The sequence below is a fragment of the Scomber japonicus genome, chromosome 5, assembly GCF_027409825.1.
Source record: "Scomber japonicus isolate fScoJap1 chromosome 5, fScoJap1.pri, whole genome shotgun sequence".
NCBI classification, from domain to species: Eukaryota; Metazoa; Chordata; class Actinopteri; order Scombriformes; family Scombridae; genus Scomber; species Scomber japonicus.
Window position 1 is genome coordinate 36,396,195 of NC_070582.1, and position 21,191 is coordinate 36,417,385.

General features: G+C 40.8%; 1 protein-coding gene across 1 annotated transcript in view; it reads right to left on the minus strand.

The window, feature by feature from the left end:
• The window catches only part of LOC128359528 (cytosolic carboxypeptidase 4), a 170,899-nt gene that overhangs the window by 24,190 nt on the left and 125,518 nt on the right, over positions 1-21,191 (minus strand). Inside the window, exons 23-26 of the mRNA XM_053320017.1 lie at positions 11,710-11,841; positions 11,456-11,518; positions 10,451-10,564; positions 5,307-5,461 (exon numbers count right to left, since the gene is read on the minus strand). Coding sequence (XP_053175992.1) covers positions 5,307-5,461; positions 10,451-10,564; positions 11,456-11,518; positions 11,710-11,841 — 464 coding nt within the window. The remainder of the gene's footprint in view (positions 1-5,306; positions 5,462-10,450; positions 10,565-11,455; positions 11,519-11,709; positions 11,842-21,191) is intronic.

The window sequence follows — 21,191 nt, forward strand, 5'->3', positions numbered from 1 at the left end:
GTCGTCTCATGGCCGATCCAGCCAAGGTCCAGGCAGTGGAGAAGTGGCCGGTCCCAGCCTCCAGGAAGGAGCTACTAGCCGTCAAGCTAGCTCTGGAGGAGTGGAGGCACTGGCTGGAGGGGGCAGAGAAGTCGTTCATCGTTTGGACAGATCACAAGAACCTTGCTTACATCCAGACTGCTAAGAGGTTGAATCTCGCCAAGCCCGGTGGGGTCTCTTCTCCAGTCGATTCAACTTCTCACTCACCTACCGTCCTGGGTCTAGAAATGTGAAGCCAGATGCTCTCTCTCGCCAGTTTGCCTCCAGCAGTCCCGAGGCTGAGACTGAGACCATCCTCCCTCCAGAGCGGGTAGTGGCCATGCTCACTTGGGGCATTGAAAAGACTGTGCGGGATGCTCAAGTGATCCAACCTGACCCAGGTACTGGCCCAGTCAACCGCCTGTTTGTTCCCAGCTCTGTTCGCTCCCAGGTGCTGCAGTGGAGCCACGTCTCCCGGTTTGCCTGTCATCCTGGCACTAGGCGCACTATTGCCATCCTGAAAAGGCATTTTTGGTGGCCTAACATGGACGCGGATGCCAAGGAGTTCGTGGCAGCTTGCACCACCTGTGCTCGTAGCAAGGCTGCAAATCAGGCTCCCGCTGGACAGCTGCGTCCGCTTCCAATTCCTGGTCGGCCTTGGTCTCACATCACTTTGGACTTTGTTACCGGGTTACCTCCCTCTAGTGGTATGACGGTGATACTCACTATAGTCGATAGATTTTCTAAGGCTGCTCATTTTATTGCTCTCCCTAAACTGCCCTCTGCGTTCACCACAGCTGAACTTCTAGTCATGCATGTTTTCAGACTTCATGGAATTCCCATAGACATTGTTTCTGACAGAGGTCCTCAGTTCATCTCTCAGGTGTGGAAAGCCTTCTGTAAAGCCTTGGGAGCTACGGCCAGCCTGTCCTCTGGTTACCATCCTCAAACCAATGGGCAATCTGAAAGAGCAAACCAGATTCTGGAGACTTCACTTTGCTGCATGGTGGAGAGAGAGCCAGACTCCTGGAGTACCCTACTTCCTTGGATTGAGTATGCCCACAACAGCCTCCCCAGCTCCTCCACTGGTAGGACTCCATTTGAAGTTTCTCTTGGCTATCAACCACCTCTGTTCCCTTCTCACAAGCAAGACATCTCAGTTCCTTCAGTACAGGACTACATGGATCGCTGCAAAGAAATCTGGACAGAGACTAGGACCACCCTCGAACGCACCCAGGAGAATCATAGACGGCTTGCTGACCGGCAGAGGAATCAAGCTCCTCCCTATCAGCCAGGTCAGTCTGTCTGGCTCTCCACCAAGAACATTCCTCTTGCAGCTGAATCCCGTAAGTTGTCCCCCAGGTATATTGGTCCCTTTCCTGTTAAGGTCATTAATCCATCTGCAGTCAAACTTCAGTCCTTGAAGGTCCACCCTACATTTCATGTCTCCCAGTTGAAACCCGTTTCTTCTAGCGACCTGAACCCTCCTTCCGACTCCCCTCCGCCCCCCCGACTAATCGACAATCATCCGGCGTATACTGTGAGGTTACTCGATGTGAGGCGTAGGGGCCGGGGTTTGCAGTTCCTGGTGGATTGGGAGGGGTATGGGCCTGAGGAGCGCTCTTGGGTACCCCGTTCCTACATTCTGGATGCTACACTGATTTCTGATTTCTACCGGGAACACCCTGATAAGCCTGGTGGGTCGCCTGGAGGCTCCCGTTGAGGGGAGGGTACTGTCAGGATCCAGTTCGCCTCTGCTTTTTCTGTCTCCATGTTTTCTTTCTCCCAGGGCTGGGCGGGGCCTTCTGGCAGCTTCTGCATCCACCCTCCTCTGCACACCTGAGATTCATCAACCTCGTTTCCTGCTCTACAGCATTTATAAGCCGGTCTCTTCCTCTACTCATCGCCAGTTCGTTGTTTCACCCACTGTGGTAATGCTCTCGGCTCTTCGATCTAGTATTTTGTAAACCTTGACCCCATTTTGGATTTTTGTGGATTTACCTTGCTTTGGACTTACCTGTTTTTGTATTTCTCCTCTCTTCCAGCCATTTGCCTGCCCTCAGCCTCGCCTCGCCCAGCCCTGTCATCTCCTGCTGCATTTTTGTTTCCGTTTTATTGCCTGAATAAACCATCGTCGGTTTCAGATCTGCATTGTGGGTCCAGTCTTTTGTTCTGTTTAGTAAAGTCCTGACACAGTGAGGACTATAGCCTCAACACATGGGGTGGGTGCTCTACCCACTGAGCTAAACACCACCATGAAAAAGAATGATAAATATAAAAAAATTCCACTACAGTGTATTTAAGTGTACAGTGAATAATTACTTTTTTAAACCATCAAATGAAAATAAAAAATGTTCAATGTTTTCTAAAGACGTCTTGACAAATTATGTAAAATTTAAAAAAAAAACAGTGTTGCATTGTAAATTTGATATTTATTTCACATTTTAGTTCACATTTATATTAATATGTATATAATCAGATCTGTATGATAAAATACTGGTTACGCCAGTTGACACTGAGTTGCATCATGTCATTGATCCATTTACATTTGACTCATCAATCTGAATATCAAATGTCAACTTCATAGTGGGACTAGAGGAAAAGTCAGAGGATTACTAAAGTCACTGGGATTCATTCTCTGGTCACCATGGATATTTGTAGCATGGCCTTCCATTGCTCTGTTGTTGAGATATTTCAGTCTGGATCAAAGTGTTGGACCGACAGACAGACACAGACAAACACTGCCATCCATAGAGACATGCAGCTAGCACAACTAAACATCAACTGGAGTTCCTAAAATCACCCACATGCACACACACAGACTTCTGGAGTTGAGTTTTAAAACATTGACAGTGAGCTGGAAGAAACAGTTGGGAATCTCTCACAGGTATCATTAATGTATGATGATCAAGCATTCCAAGTTTCAGAAGAAAGATGTTCTGGTGTCAACTTAAACCTCAAACTTCCAGCTAATTCACATAGCAATTTTCCAGAAAATGGTAAACTAACGTCAACAGTATATTAGGTAGAAAAAAATGAATACAGAGCAATCCTAACATACTCCATGCTACTGGCACTTTCACACTCATGTTCACAGCCTGGGGCGACCTTGAGGTAAGCACATAGCTGTTTGACTCATCATTTATAACCTGAAGCCAAAAAGACTGTGAAAACCATCAGGTTGAGTTCACATTACCATAACAACAAATACACACTGGACCTCTCTCTGGACTCTGAGCTGTATTAAATGTCAAGTGGTCGAAGATAAATATATTATACTTGGTTCATGTTGACAAGCATTCTACATATTTAACTCTACACAACTCTATTCATTGAAACAATATGTGTTTATAGGCAGTTAGAGTTGGACAGATGGATGGATTTAATTTTTTTTTTTTAAAAAAAACCTAAATAAATGAGTGTACAAGTTTGTGGAACAGGGTTCTCTACTGCAAACATTTACCGCTGCATCCTTAACAGTACTTCTGAAAAGTGTATGTAACCCTCATCCTTCTATTCCTATACACCTGTACCTTCATGGATTTTGACTATTAGTATGTCTAAAGTATTGTATTTACTGAGCAAACATGTTTCATTAAAGGACAGCATCTTTTTTCCGATGTGTGAATTTGCATTACAAATGGATCAAATGTCTTGTATTCACCCCCTACACATCCCCACAGTCTCATATCAGCCTTTCATCCCCCTTACACTTCATCATGGCAATAGAACTTTTAACATTTGCACCAAGATCATGTTCCATTGTTAAGCGGGTGGTTTTACCATATGAGCAGCACAGAGGGAAGCAAATCTGGGTGGCACAACAAGCCCCCTCCACACACTGGGCCCATCCCCCTTCAAAACAATGTAAGCATGGTGAAGCAGCTGGCCACGGCTCTGTCTTTGTCTACGAAAAACTTTGAAAACTGGACACTAACCGCTCAGTACAGAGCCGAGCAGTTCCCGAAGGACTTCTATGTGTCAGGTGAACTGTTGTTTTGCAAAAACACACTGTTTTTGTTAGTAAAATAAGAGTAAAAGGTGAAAAAACAGGATTCACAAAAATTAAAACGGAAAAAACGGAATTTGGGAAAAAATCAAATGGATTTTATAGGGCGGCATTGTCTGGGAGAGGAATTTAAATTGTAACATCCCTGTGATTCAATTGATTTTGGAATTGGAAGACAAATTAAAAAGGGGGAACACTGGAATTTTATTTCCCTATGTGCAATGTTGAACTGTTTCTTTATCATAATAGAATGTGAAGATGCAGAGTTATGTGATTAGACCTTAAAGCTGCAGTTGGTAATTTTGAGGAGAGAGAGGACTTAGCATCAAATTTGAAGAAGTACAACTGTCAGATCCCTCCCCCTCCCTCTCCACTGCACTCCTGCCCTGCCTCCAAAGTCCCTCCCCCAGAGGAGGCTGACGTGGGACCACCTGCACAGGACCACCTACACGCGACCACCTGCACGCGATCGGTAATACATGAACTACACTCCACACAGCTAGATATAAAACGCTTTACAGTGACTTTCACATGGCTTTACCTTACCTAGAAACTCGGAGATATGAGCTTGACTGAGCTGAGGAGGAATGCTGTCTTTACATAGTTACAGTCTTAGCAAATATGACAAAAAGTTACTTTTAGACTTACTAACTGCAGCTTTACAGTCCGTGCAAAGTAAGAATAAATATGTGTTCTGAGTTTGACATACCATAGAAAAGTGTGTTGTTAACCACCCTGCCAAATTTGAATGATTAAAAAATTTGCCAAATATATGAAATTAGGCTTCAAAGTTGTGTAAAAATCTGCCTCTTTCTCTGCTCCCAAATGCTGTGGGAGTGCCCGCCGAAACCCCGCCCCCTACCAAGTGTCACCTGTCAATCAAAGTCACCACCTCTACCAAAAACATGGACGCTATGTCTGAGAGCTTTCTGCCGCTAGCTCGGCTAACTAACTGTAGACTGTAGTAGTAGTAGTGTGTGCTGAATGTATTTATACCTCAGACTCGCCCACTAAATCCTGAACACAGAAATGTTGAAACACAGTTTGTGAAGCCTAGCTCCACAATTCAAATCTAAATGGTTGAAATGCTTTTTACACCTTTTTTTAGAAATACAATTATGACCTATTTAATGTGTTTAGAAGAAAATGTCTGAATTCACTTTACATGGAATTTCTGTTGAACATACACTTCAATAAGGTATTAATTCATATAAAATAAATATGAGAAAGCCCAGGCACACAGAGACACAGCAATGGAATTGTTAGGATGGTTTCTTACTTGTGTGACTTGTGGTCCATGATGTTGTGGTCCAGGTTGATGTGGTTGATGTGTATCCTGCTGTACAGAGCCTTCACATCTTTGGTTAAAGACAGCAGACTGTGGCAGAACTTCACCCCCATCTCCTGCAGCTCCCTGGTTCCTGTCTGCAGACCCTACACACACACACACACACACACACACACACACACACACACACACACACACACACACGCTTAAACACCATGTTTTCAATTTACCCGAATCACAGCTGTGTGTAATGAAAGAAATATAGCAATAATATTTATTTTATTTATATTCATGACTGTCACATCTCTTGCTTAGCTACATGAAGACATTTTAGCGTCTGACTTCATGTAAACGTATTCCCTCTTCTTCTGTCACAGTACAGTTCTGCTCTAATTGTTTCAGATCCCCCAGTCTTTGTGACACACCTGCATTGTGAGGTTTTTGTCTGCTGATTTTTGACAGCAGGACTTGAAGCATCACAGTGTGGAATTCATCTTTTTACAAGGAAAAATTAAAAAAAGATGGGACTGAAACAGGTAAATGTGTCTTGCTGATATGGACAAATGAGCATTGTTAACTGAAGCTATTTCTGCTGGTAATTTATGATAGTCACTGACTTTTTAAAAATGTCTGAAAAAAAATCAGTGTTGCCAAACAGTTGATTTGCTCTTTCAGCTACAGATTTTGACAAAATATTACCACACACATCCTGTCTGAGTTTATTCGTCAACATGCCTATAATATTTTTTGTTTAATGAGCTTCCCTTTTTCGTTTATGCTTTGCTTCACCAGTTTTCTCCTCAGCATATTCTGCACCTTTTCCCTCCGGTGACCACTGCCTTTCCTTCATCTTCTTCTGTTTTTAAATTTTGTTGACTTTGTTTCCATCCAGTGCCTCCTTCCTCTTTCTGCACACTATCTTTCTCCTCTCACACTTTCCAGAAAGTGTTATACTGCTCAATATACTGTAAAGAATATGACATCAGGAACACTGCTGTATGTGTGTGTGTGTGTGTGTGTGTGTGTGTGTGTGTGTGTGTGTGTGTATGAGACACTATGCATGTGTATTTACAGTTGATTGTATGGTTTGTGTCTCTTCAGGCCATGAGCATTCCAATATATTGAACAGCGACATCAGTGTGAGTAGGGGGGAGTGTGTCTCTCACTGTGTGTGTGTGTGTGTGTGTGTGTGTGTGTGTGTGTGTGTGTGTGTGTGTGTGTGTGTGTGTGAAAAAGGTGGCAGGTCAATACTTTAAAGAGCAGGAAAGGTTTACATGAGCAGCATGGATAGAGGTCCTGCCTGTTGGCCTTAGAAGCAAAATCGATGTCTATGCTGTGTGTGTGTGTGTGTGTGTGTGTGTGTGTGTGTGTGTGTGTGTGTGTGTGTGTGCGTGTGTGTGTGTGTGTGCGCGTGCGTGTGTTTGTGTATGCATGTGCATTTGTGTGTGCCAGTGCTGGTGTTTTTAATTACCTGTCACATCAATACCAACCCATTTTTATTCTCAGGGCGTCAAATACCCAGGACCTTCGGTTTCTGATACCAATGCATGAAGCACCCTATAGCATCTGTATGAGACACACCAAACTCCAACATAAACCCATTGCCTTCATTATTAGAAGCTCAGAGCAGCTGATCCGGCCATCCATTCACTCTCCTGAGGTGCATCCTAAACTAAAAAGCCTGAAGCTGCTTGCATGTCAGAGTAAAGGGCTGAACCTCATGTTAGAGGTAGGTTACTACATTGTGCCAAATTAGTAATTTCTGCAATCAAACCCTTCTCTACTTACAGTATCTACCAATCAATCAATCAAACTTTTATTCATACAGCACCTTTCAAACAAATAAGATGCAATTCAAAGTGCTTTACAAGCAAATGACAAATTGTAGCACACACAGATGTTATAATAAAAGAAATAAAAGATGATTGTAAGTGAGTGTTCAACAGTGTTTCAGGTCATGTCCTAAACATTATAAATGTGTTACTTCAAACAGGCATCTTTCCACATACCTTTAAAACAGCTGCTGTTAACCCTTACTAAAAAGAAAACCTAGATGGTAACCATAGATTGTAAAAAGAATGGACGTAGCACCCGTGACGTCACCCATTGGTTTGGGGGAGTCTGTTTTGTGCCTCTACTATGGGCATTTGGACTGCGCCATCTTGGATTTTAGTGGGCGTGTACTTTCCATATTTGGAGGAGAGGCGGTAACCATAGACTGTAAAATGGTAACACATCCAACCTTCCACTTATTAGCTCGGCGGCGAACACAGCTGCTAGCTCCGCGGCTAACTCGCAGCTAACTGGCTAACTGTAGACTGTAGTAGTAGTAGTGTGTGCTGAATGTATTTATACTTATACAGCAGCAGGGGCGGGTTTATACTAATGATTTTCAGACCCGCCCACTAAATCCTGAACACAGAAATGTTGAAACACAGTTTGTGAAGCCTAGCTCCACAATTCAAATCTAAATGGTTGAAATGCTTTTTACACATTTTTTAGAAATACATTTATTGTGACCTATTTAGTGTGTTTAGAAGAAAATGTCTGAATTCACTTTAAGGAAACAATATCCTGGAGGAATATCAGTAAGGCTTTAGAACAAAACTACAGCACTGAAAGAGCTCTTACTAAAACTATCAGAGACCTCAGACTAAACTCTGATGAAAATAAGGTCTCAATTCTTATCCTCAGACCTAAGCGCAACTTTTAATACGATTGACCATAATATCCTAATCAATTGTGTAGAAAAGTAGGTTGGTCTCTCTGTGTGTCATCAGACAGCACAATGTATGTTTCCATAGTTACGCAGATTATACACAACGGTACTAGCCTGGCTAATGCTAACTCTATCACAAATGAGGAAGGGTCTGGTGAGGAGCCGTTCATTTCCTTGTATTTGAGGCGGGATCAACGAATGTCGATCAAATGTTTCTGTACGCTACTGGACAAACTTACAGCCAATCATATCAACGATACACAATGATGTATTCAGAGCCTGTAGGGAGCAACGTGAACACTTCCTGTTTATGAAGGAAAAAACATGTAGCGCAAGTTTTTGTTCTATTTTCAAAGTGAACTTGCCTTCCAATCCTAGACTGTATAAAAGAAATGGACGTAACATCCGTGACATCACCCATTGGTTTGTGGACTGCTGCTCGGCAGCCAATAGCTTCGAATCTAGGCAGCGCCATCTTGAAAATTTCAGGTGCATGCTGGGAAAAATAGAACACGGATTCTACTTATATGGGCATGAGGCAGAGTCATGGACGGAAGTATGGGCGGAGCCAACAGCAGAGCCAACGGCAGAGCCAACGGCGGAGCGGGGAGGTTGCGATTGGTTGCGAGGATTGGTAACGCTGGATCTCGAGGACATTGGTCAATCAACCTGTCAATCAGGACGTAGCCACGCCCTAATGCATACCCTGCTTTATCGTCAAATATAAAATCAGGGAGGACAAAATGTCCCAAATGAACATCATACTGCATTGAAGAAGGCTTTAAACTAGCGATTGAGACCATAAACACATTTTGAAAACGTTTACTGAGGTTAGAAATCAAGTGAGAAGTTGGTGAATTCTCCATTGACTTGTATAGAGACGGAAGTCCTTTTGAACACAAAACGGTCGCCCCCTGGTGGTCTTTTGATAGAATGCAGCTCTAAGTTACTTCCGTGTTGGCCTCATTTCAGAGGAATGGAACTCCCCGCCTGCTTCTAATTTATTTAGCACACAATCTACTGCTGCTTTGAACGGTTGCTGCACCTCCATGGCCGCCATGCTGGATGTAAACAGAATCGCTCTACGGCCGTCATCGTCTTGAGCCCGCCTCCCCATTCTGTGATTGGTTACCTATCTCTCAATTTCTTAAGGTCAGATGAGGACAAGACTTAGATCCCTCTAGTTTGCCCCAAAATTGAAAGAGAACTGGCAAGCTGGAGACCTCAATGATAATGCTTTCTCTATTTTGTTCCTTATAGTTCCAGTTCGTTTTTTTTTTTTTTTCACACATTGGAGTGGAGTAGTAAACACCTCTGTGTTCCTGTTTCCACGTGAATCAAAATGAGTTCGCTCTCCTCTGGTTGTCACTCACATTGCTTCAGACAACATTTGCATTAAGTAGAGCCTTTTATGGAAAATGTACATGTACCTGTCATGTTGTTAAGAAAAACTCAATAAAAATAAGTTAAAAAAAAAAAGTTGAGCCTTTTACAACTTTCCTTTGTTGTGTAGCTGCAGTAGTTGTTGAGTCTCATACGGAGCATCTTGTGCCTTAATGTAACTGTGGATATTGGGATAATTCAAAGCTATAGTTAAAGGGCTGCATGTCTGTAGATGAAGGGAAACTAAACTGTAGAACAGATTCCACTTCCTCTGCACAAAAGCCCCTCTGAAAATAAATGTCTGCATCATATTTTGTACAAGATGTTGACTTGAACAAAACATGCTGTTCAGTAATGTAAATACTGATGTGACTTTAATAAGCACGAGCTGAGAGAGAACACTGAAATATTAATGAGATGGGAGGATTTGATTCTCTTTTTATCCCTTGTTCCCTTTGTTTCCTCAGCTTTGATGAATAACTTCATAAGAAACAGACTCCTGGCTCTGTTCACATACACTGCAAGGATACACACACCCACACCCACACCCACACACACACACACACACACACACACACACACACACTCACACACTAACACACACACACACACACACACACACAAACATGTACTTCTGGCTGATTTGTCCATTTCAGTGAGCTCCTAGATAAACATGACTATATTGGCATGTCTATTAAGAATAAGTAGCATGAGCTTTCCTCCATCATAGTGGGGGTCCCTCAACCTTCACCCCAACACATTTAAAAATATCCAGTCATTCAATAAAAAAAACCAACTAAAAATCTACCCAATTATCCTGTTGAGTTCATTTCCACCATTTTATCAGCCTATGTCAGCTGAGATTGGCTCCAGTGGCTGAACCCACACCACTACAGCATGATCAATATCAGCTGTTTATTTCTGGTAAACTGAGTAAACTACCAGAGAGTAAAAAGGTTTCATTCAGCCTCCAGTGGATGTCATAAAGTGTCATTGGGACTCTTCACATAATCACAATCACACTCGTACACACCTTGTATATTCCTTGGTTGCACCCATTATAAGTACTCTCCATGGTGTAACTTCTCAGTACGCCCATTTCCCTCCAGACAACCACCCTGGCTGTGGCAGAGCGAGACTTCTCCACCTGACAAATTCAAATTAGAAATTAATCTGTAGTCAAAAAGAGAAAAAGCTGACATATTAGATTTTTATGACATTATTTGTTTTTTTTCCCCCCGAAGATCCAATTTCTAAGCCTGTTCTAAATTATTTTTCTCTACAGTGTTTATGACTCAAGAGCAGGTGATTTTTTTTTTCTTGAATAATCTTTGTCAACTGCAAACTATAAATTACTGTAATAGTAGATGTGAAGCTTCTATGAGTCCTCGGCAGTGTGAGTTAGTCATATCAAGTGATATCTGACACATTTACAGTGTTTTTAGCATCACATTCCCTCTTAGTGCTTCCTGTTGAGCTGTGGTGGAAGTATAGTAACAAAAAGACTTTGCTACTAAAACCACTGTAACGCTGAAACATAGAAGATGAAGATTTGACTCATTTGGACGCTGAAGCTTCATATTAGCTTCACATCAACTTTTAAATCCATGTTTACACAGAAGGAGGACTGTGGATTTAGTCCTCCATCACTTCCATTGTAAGAGCATTATGAAGGGATCTTCTAATGGTCAGTATGAACAGGAGGAATCATTACAGCATAAAAAATAAGGTTTCAATGTTCATTTGAGCTCCTGACTTCTGTTTTGACAGATTTGAAAAACATCCTTTAAAGCACTGGAGTAACATAGGTATGCACTAAATATTATAACAGTTGTGATGCTGCTGCTGATAACAATGGAGGATGATGAGTACAATTAAGATGTAATGATGATAATCATAATTAATTTACCAATAAAATAAAAATCATTATAGAATTACTTATGTTAATGGTCAAAGGCAATATGTCATATTATTATGATAAAGATGATAGAACCTATTATTATCATCATAAAACTGCTGCTAATATTATTATTATTACCAAATAGTTACAGCTGTTGAAAGAAAAGGCTGGTGCGATGCGATCCAAGGTCTTTGCAATGGTCTAGAGAAAAAAAGAAAGAGAGAGAGAGACAATGAGTAGTTTCTATAGTTTCAGATGTTCAACTGCAACATTTGCAGCAGTGGGACATAAAGGGAGGATCACATAGAATTTTGAAGTCTATACAGTTTTTGTGTGTGTGTGTGTGTGTGTGTGTGTGTGTGTGTGTGTGTGTGTGTGTGTGTGTGTCTTACTCTATATCCAGGGTCTTCTTTCAATCCTACAGTGTCTACAGCAGAGCCAGACTGCCAGAGAGTCTCCTTGACACTGCAGCCATACAGAAAAACATTCTTCTTTCGGGAGTGACCGTGATAGTCACAGAAAACCTGACAGACAAGCACAGTGAGAGAAACAGAGGTTTGTTGAGCAGCATTGAACATTGAAACACACATCCCAACTCAAATAAACTGATTAATAACAATTTAAAAATAAATATTGACATTTCAGAAACACCTCAAACAGAATCCACAGAAATGATATTTTGTGTGGAATCGTTCAGAGATGTGGAAAATGACACCAACAACACATACATCTTTACCAAATTGCTAATCATAGTTAGATGTTTTATGTCCAGTGGATGTACATGTTTTATTACACATGCATTACACTGATCAGCCATAACATTAAAGCACCTGCCCAATATTGTGTAGGTCCCCTTTCTGCCACCAAAGCATATCTGACCCGCCAATGAATGGACTCTGCTATTTGGCACCAGAAATGGATCTGGTGAATTTGGAGGCCAAGGCAACACCTTGAATTCTTTGTCATGTTCCTCAAATCATTCCTGAACATTTTTTGCAGTGTGGGAATACTGCTGCCATGGAGGGATGTAATAGTTCTGCAACAATGTTTAGTTAGGTGGTACATGTCAAAGTAACATCCACGTGAATGCTAGCTGCCAAGGTCTCTCAGAGATTCACACTGCCTCTGCCGGTTTGCCTTCTTCCCATCATGCATTGTGGTGCCATCTCTTTGCCAAGTGAGATCCTTATGCTTGTCTATTACTAAGATAATCAACAGTATTCACTTTGCCCATCATTGGTTTTAATATTTTGGCTGATCAGTGTATGTTCTAACATCAACATGTAATGACATGTGTAGTAGCCTTTATCATTCCCTTGTTGGCTATAAAAAGTTTGTGCTAGCAGATGGAAGATGATTTCAAAGTTCCCTGTTTTTCTGATATGGCTTTCCTTCTCTTTGCAATTTTGTTAAACTAGATATTATTTGGTTTGATTTGATTTTCATTGTTTTATTTCATTCATCAAGACTCTCACAGCTAGCACAACCCAGGCTACTTTGAATTATATTCACATGTTGCTACGCTACATTAGCCAAATTAAGTTTTTACTATACATAATCCCAACTAAATGTTTGGTGCCAATACATGAAATAACACAAGCTTTATATGAGGGAGTATAAAGTATGATACAGGTATTTCTGACATGGTGTTTTGGGTTCACTTCTATAGTTCTATTTGCCTAATCGACCCATAAATGTACTTTACTTGCTAAGTTGCCAGGCTTATTTTGAAGTCTTGCTAATATTGTAGAAATATTGGCTATGAGCGTTGTGTATTTGTAGATTTACTGTGGTAGTTTCCAAACTGACAAGAAGTTATAGCAATGCTTAGCTGCAGAACCATATACATAAAGCTTTGGTGAAAGTGAGGAAGATCTTTTCGTCTTGTATTTTCTCCTGTTCTATTAATTTATTCTGCTTTCCCATACTTTCAAAATCCCTTCAGTCATAATTCTAACATCTCCATACCTGACAAATGATCCTTCTACTCATGTTCCTAAAGTCAATCAATCCTGAGTTGTTTTTCTTTAAATACCATTGCAATAATAATTCTCCTCAAGACCTATTATACAATCCCACCTTGTCCATCACCACCTAGACATCCAGGATGTTCACGGAGACTAACTGAACATCTCTATCAAACACCTGCAGTACCAGTGTCTAGCCTCCAGGGATCTATGTCTTAACTCTTGTCTTTATATGGGTCGAGGAAGAGTTTACCCTCCAGAATTATTCCGTGGAGCTAACCTCATTAAATATTGTTAGAAAGTTGAATTAATCTCTCCTTATTGAAGTGAGCAGTGTGCATACTTTAGAAAAGCCTTCCATAAATGCAGAGCACATCACAGAATCACACTAAGTGAAGACTCTGTTATGTTTACAGGACCAAAGTGTTCTGTCCTGAGATGGAAGATGGTTGGAATGAGGTGTAAAATATTCACAGCTTTTCATCCCTGGGAGTCCAAAAGCCCCAGAAACAGTTCAGGCTGTGCTGCAAATGTGCTATAGTGGACACAATCATGACATGCTTTGAGCTCCAGAAGATATTTTACCCACACACAACCATTACAAAAAGAAACATCAGTAAAACAATAATAAAAAAACAAAAACAAAACTTTTTGTTTTTATTTTAACTACTTCAGCTTCTAGGTTTAATTAAAACTTAAAGTCACAAAGACATACATCAGTATATCATTTTTGTGTCATATGGGATATCATTCAATAGTAATGTGCTACAGGCCCCAAAACACAGAAGAATGAATTTAGTCCTTTGTGAGTGAGAGTAACTACATTAGAATGAATGGTAGTGAATTGATGATACAAAATAAAATTGTTGAAAAAAGTTTAACTGTCAAAAATAAATCTGGAGAGCAGTTTGTGTCCTGTATTTCCAGCAGGAGAAGATAGCTGATCCCATAACACACTTAATTCCATATAATTCTATTAGCTCTTTTGAAAGTCTTTGCATTGTCTGAATTTATAGTTTTAAAAAGTCCTCTTCTTGACACAAAACGTCTAAAAGCCAATAGGAATTTCTCTGTTGTCATATCAGACACTAATTCCAAATGGATAGCACGAGTTACTGCACAGGTGAAAAGAGCAATATAAACTTTGTCTTGTGATTTACAGTACAAGGGTCCGGCAAAGTCCACACCTGTGTTCTCAAAAGGAGGAGATTCTTCAATGCGAGACGCAGGTAAGGGAGCGGAAATCTGCTGAGCAGGTTTTGCTTTGTGTTTACGGCAGAGGAGTAAGCATTTACAGTTCTTTTTGACATCTGTCTTCCTTTCAGTGCCATCTGTAATCTGCCTCCAACTCTTAATATTCCTTGATTATCCAAAAAAGGGTTAAGAGGCTGGATTTTAGACTGGAAGGAAATTCCTTGACTTGTCTTTATCCTGGAAATCTCCTGAAAGAAACTTTTCCTCTGTGTTACCTGAATCCAATACAGCTCTGCATCAGAGATTTCCTCAGCTGTCAATGATCAAAGACGTTTTGTTTTCTCTTTAGCGTTGTAGATGAATCTTTTAATCCAAGCAGTCACATGTAAAACTCGGTTGAGATCACTATAATTTTTCAACTCCAGCAATTCCATTTTCACAGTATTTTCAAAGCCAGTCAATTTTGCAACTTCCATGACTGACACACTTTCATTTACAACTGCAACACTTACATGTGGTTCAGGTTCATGTTCACAGAAGTATATTTCTCCTTGTTTGAGCCAGATTGGACCTGTCCACCACAATGAATTTTCTTTCAACTGATTGACACTGATTCCTCTAGTCGCAACATCTGCAGGATTATTACTACTACTGCAGTGACGCCACTGTGCTGGTGAAGTTAAACTCTGTATTTCTCGGACTCGATGTTCCACAAAGGGTTTCCACTGTTTAGCAGAACTCTTGATCCAATGTCAAGTTGTCATTGAGTCAGTCCACAGTTTCACTTGGCTCTTTTCCAGGTCAAGATGTGTAATGACATAGTTACTAAGTCTAGCTCCAATGAGCGCGCCAAGTAACTCAAGTCTGGGTAATGTAACTTTTTTAAGTGGAGCTACTCTTGTTTTAAAAGTTATAAGTGTTACAATACACTCACCATCTTCTGGGATGATGCGGAGATAGGCAGCTGCACAATAAGCACTTTCACTGGCATCACAGAAGACATGCACTTCGAGATTTACAGGTGAATCCTGCTTCACAAGCGCTGCACAATAACATCTGGAGATTTTAATATGTGTGATGTTGGGCAGCTCCTCACACCACTGATGCCAAAGATTTGCCAGATCTTCAGGCAGCTCATTGTTCCATTCAAGTCCACGTTCCCACACTTTTTGGAAAAGACATTTCACTCTGATGGTAAAAGGGGAAAGAAATCCAACAGGATCAAATATGCGGGATGCAGCTTGTAACACTCCTCTTTTTGTATCACTCTTATCCTTTAAAAAGTCAATCAGATTTCTTAAATCAAAGATGAAGTCATCTTGCTCAGTTCTCCATGTTCATCCAAGAACTTTTAACACAGTGTTTTTCACTTCAACATTTCCACTTACTGTGTTTTCCATTTTCTCCTTCCACAGGTTTTTCAGATCCTCAGAGTTTGAGCTCCATTTGCACAGATTCATGTGAGCATCTTTCAAGATAGCTTTGGCTTGCATTGATACACTAAAGGCTTCCTCTTCACTCCGTACACTGCAAATCAGGTCATCCACATACAAACACTTGTCCAGAATAGATGCGACCACAGGATATGCTTGTTGATATTTTTTCACATGATGCCTTATGGTTGCAGTTAATAGAAAGGGACTGGGTGAAGCTCCAAATGGAACTCTAGTGATTCGCATAATGTTAATGTTTGGTTTTCCATGTGTTTTAGGCAAGTCGTCAGTCCAGAGAAATCTCAATACATCTCGGTCTTGCTCTCTAATGGAGATCTGCAAAAAGGCTTTCGTAATGTCAGCCATAAATGCCACTCTATGGAGCCTGAACTTTAACAGGATACTCAGTAACTCAGGATTCAGATTAGGGCCAGTTGTTAAGCAATCATTTAAAGATATACGACCCGTAGCATGGGAGGACGCGTCAAAGACTACTCGAAGTTTAGTGGTGAAACGCTCCTCATTAATGACAGCTCTATGTGGCAGATAATAGACAGGATTGTCAGAAACAATGTTCTTCACACGTTCTACTCTGCCTTGGCTGACATAATCTTGAATTACCTCTTGATATTTATCAAAAAGTGGCACATCATTCTGAAACTTCTTAATAAGCTGATCAAAATGTCTTTTTGCTACCTCATAATTGGAAGACAAGTTATCGTTTTCATTTTTCCAAGGTAAGCTCACCTGGTATCTTCCTTCAGTGAACTGAACAGACTTTTCAAACCACTGCATCGTCTCCCCATCACAATTCTTTAGTTCTCGTTCTGTTGCAATCCCGATGGATTCCGTTTCCCAGAAGGAGCGCAGTGTGTGATTTATTTTTTCCTCCAGCCCAACACTCACATGTAGCGTTCCAATGTCTGTGATTTCTTGCTCAGAGGTTACATTCAGCATGGATATTGTACCTTGGATGAGTCAGCCAAATTTGCTCTCTAATGCAACTAGTTGTTCAGAGAGACGTTCTAATTTCCCAGATACAACTTTCCAATAACGATCACCTCCGATCAGCACTCCGAGTTCCTGCATTTCCATTCCACTCACCACCGTGTCAGCAAGTTGCATGCCTTTGCGCTTTAAATCTCTGCGTAATTCGTCTCTCGCAACTTTCATAATAGAAGTACACACACGAGGTGTTTCTAGTACATCTATTTCTACATGTTGGCCATTTCTTATGTTACTCAATGTTAGCTTCACTTTATTACAAGTTAAATGCTTTGGTTCACTCGAGCCAAACGTGTGTAGTCTCAATGTCTCTTCACCTATTTTAGGGAGGTTAAGAGCGCGAGAGATGTCTTGACGCACAAAGCTGTGCTGACTCCCTCCGTCCAAAAGACAGCGGGTGAGTTGTCTTCTCACTGGAGTCTCTATCCACACAGTTGCTGTTTGGAGTAGAACTGTCTCTCTCTTTGATTCAGAGGGTGTAACAGAAATCACAGTATCAGATGTCTCAGTTTTGATTCATTTCCATCATAGGAGCAAAGAGCTTTGTGGTGACGTCTATTACAATTTTCACAAAAAATGCGTTTAGTGCGACAGTCCAAAGCATCTTCCTTGTTTTTTCAACTTTTCTCTTTTTTCAGGCACAGACATTTCATTACAACGTTTAGACATATGATCAAATTTTTCACAAAATAAACAAACTTTTCTGTCTTGACTTGAAGCATAAAGAGCAGAGGCTGTCATCATATTTGGTTTTCTAAGCATTTCCCATACACTGTGATTCTTCTTTTCTCGTTCTTTACCGGTGCGCTCTTTTGCGCTCTGGGTCATGTTGGATGTGCGCTCTCGGCTGTCCACTTCCTTTTGAATGAAACACATCAGATCCTCAACTTTCCAGACATCATCCTCATCTTTTTTTCGGCTAAACTCCAGCGTCATCTCCTCTGGTATAAGTTTCATCAAAATGGGACACAGCAAACTGCCATAGGTGTCAGAAACAACTCCCATAGAAGCCAAACTACGGATCTGTATTTCACAGTTATCATATAGATATCTGAGTGCTTTTACATCACTGGCATTTTTGACAGGATTAAGATTAAGAAGCTTGGTCATGTGTGCATTAATAACAAGATCCTTTCGGCCAAACCTTTTTTGTAGCAGTTGTATGGCATTATCATAATTGGCTTCAGTCAGCAGCAGTCCTGCGACCACATTTGCAGCTGTTCCTGTGAGATATGACCGCAGGTAACTGAACTTATCCGTCTTCGTCAGACTGGGATTTCGATGCACAGCCGTCTCAAACTGTCCCCAAAAATGCTGCCAGAGGCTAATATCCCCTGTATATTTTTCAATGACAAGTTTGGGCAATTTCACATTTTGACGCATAACGTCCACTTCAGAAGATGTCACAGAACTTGCATCTCCTTGCGCTCTCCTGAGCACTCTCCTTATTTTTGTTTTCCGCTTAGTTATTTGTCCGTCTTTGTCTCCTCTTCGATTTCTCCATCAAGTTTATCCAAACATTCTTCGTTTAATAACAACTGTTCCATGAACTCCTCAAGTAAATCAGGATCAGGTGATTCCTTACTGAGTTCATCGTCAACCTTACTTATTGTGTGGACGCACGGACTGTGGTTCTTTTCTTTTTCAATCGATCAGCCATTGTTCTTTTCTTTCTTCTTTATTGTCATGCATCTGAGACTTTTCATCTCTTCTTACCCCCTCTCCCGGGTTTCGGCACCAAAATGTTGCATGACAGAATTCAATTTCTCATAGACTCAAAGAAGACAGACAGAGTTCCATTGCTTTTGGGGTTTTTCACTTGCTTTTCACAAACATTTGTAAATTTAACCATGCCCCCAACAGGCAATCAGTCCATTGATAACCACTGGGACCGTAGTAAAGGTGCGCTTGTTTTTAACACCAGAAAAGCTGTAACAACCTCTCCTCAGTCATCAGCCAGAAATGTTGTGGTTTTAGGCAGAATAGGTCATAAACTCCTCAACAAGTCCTTATTAGATATGAAAATATGAAACATTGTACTAAACCAGTGCTATGACCACATTTACCTAACCTTAACCAAGTGCTAACAGAGCTTACAACCAAAAGAAGAGATCAGATATTCTTACCATCATTGAATTACAAGACCAGATCATTTGTTGGAAAAAGCAAGAAATATCAGATTACTTTACATTTTAGTGACACAGTAAGTATCAACATATTTCCAACTTGCCAGATACTTTACAGATACATAGATATACACTTTCTGTTGCAATATAGTACTTAACACAAGATAGCAGTACTGTAAAGTGTCTTACCCTGCCCAAAACATGCCTGGACCCTGGTATGCCTGTCTGCAGGTCTAAAGAGCCGTCCACACTGAGAATGCTATCTAAAACTATAACTATAACGAAAATGATGTGAGCGTCCACACTGACAACAATAACGATCTGTAAATATCGGTGTCAGGGTCTACAGCTGATTATTCATTAGCTGTTACTGATGTAGTGTTTTGTACAGATAAATAAAAAGAAAAGCAGCAGAGTTCAGAGGTGTGTGCTGATTCAGTGTGTTGATCAGAAGTATTTCACACACTAGTATTTACAGACCAAACTGACACACAGCACATGTTGAAGCTTGGTGTGTAAAAGTGACACACAGTATGAGCACAGATCTGCTTCCAAACATCCACTAACTTGTTGTTTTTCCATTGTAATAGAGAACAAAGTTCCAGCAGCTTTGTAATAATAAAGACTCTCTAAAGAAATCACCTCTGTCATCCTGCTGCAGTTTACAGCATCAGTCTGTGGTGAGACAGGAGCAAAGCTGCATTATAATAAATAAATAAATAAGGATTTTTTATCGTTCATCAAATCGCTCTGGACAAGATTCCAACAACATCGTTCTACCTATCGTTATTGTTATAGTTGTGGTGTGGACTCCTCCTTCCACATGCATTTAAAACTATACATTTACAGTTATTGTTATAGTTATCATTTTTAGTGCGGATGGCCCTTAATTCTGTTTGTCATTATCTTTGATGAATCCTAACAAATCATTCATATAAGCTTTGTATGATATATTTTAAAACTAGTGGTGGTAAAAGTAAAAGTCATTATGAAAACAAAAATAACAAAAAACACTTATTTGGAAGTGAAAAATCACAGTTTTCAGACCCACTTCCTGCTTCAGATGTGACCAGCTCCTTACCACAGTTTCACTTTGCAAAGATTAATACTAACATTCTACTTGTGTTCACATTCAGTTTGACGGCCAAATAACCTGGTTTTGATAATGTGGATAAACTGTTTAAAGTCTGTGTAAAGTAAAAATAAATGTGTTCTGAGTTTGACATACCACAGAAAAGTGTGTTGTTAACCACCCTACCAAATTTGAATGATTAAAAAAATCGCCAAATATTTGAAATTAAGCTTCAAAGTTGTGTAAAAATCAGCCTCTTTCTCTGCTCCCAAACGCTGTTTGAGTGCTCGCCGAGTTCGCTGAAGCCCCGCCCCCTACCAAGTGTCACCTGTCAATCAAAGTCACCACCTCTACCAGAAACATGGACGCTACGTCTGAGAACTTTGGCAGCTAACTCAGCTAACTGGCTAACTGTAGACTGTAGTAGTAGTAGTGTGTGCTGAATGTATTTATACCTACAGCAGCAGGGGAGGGTTTATGCTAATCATTTTCAGACCCGCCCACTAAATCCTGAACACAGAAATGTTGAAACACAGTTTGTGAAGTCTAGCTCCACAATTCAAATCTAAATGGTTGAAATGCTTTTTACACCTTTTTTATAAATGCATTTATGACCTATTTAATGTGTTTAGAAGAAAATGTTTGAATTCACTTTACACAGTCTTTAATGTTTTTAAAACCCGTCTGCTTGGGGACTTCCGGTTGACAGCCGCATGGAGTAGACGCACGCGTTAGAGCTCCTGCCTACCTTTAACTAAATCCACTCACTCACTCCATCATTTTGTCATTTGGGCGATTTGCATTGAATATTTTTAATTTTTTTAAACTGAATTATATAATAATGTCTTTGAACCGCGGTAAATCTGGAAAGAAAGACGAGAATGCCGGTGCTAGCTTACCGGTATCGATGGCTGCTATGGCTCAGCTACTCGACCAGCACAGGGAGGCGCTGGCCGCGGACTTCAGGACCTCTTTTACTCAGCTGGAGAAAAAATTTGAACAAGTCCGCTCCGTGGTCGATGAACATAGCCAGCGGCTTTCATCACTCGAGCTGGCGTCTGATGACCTGAGCCAGCG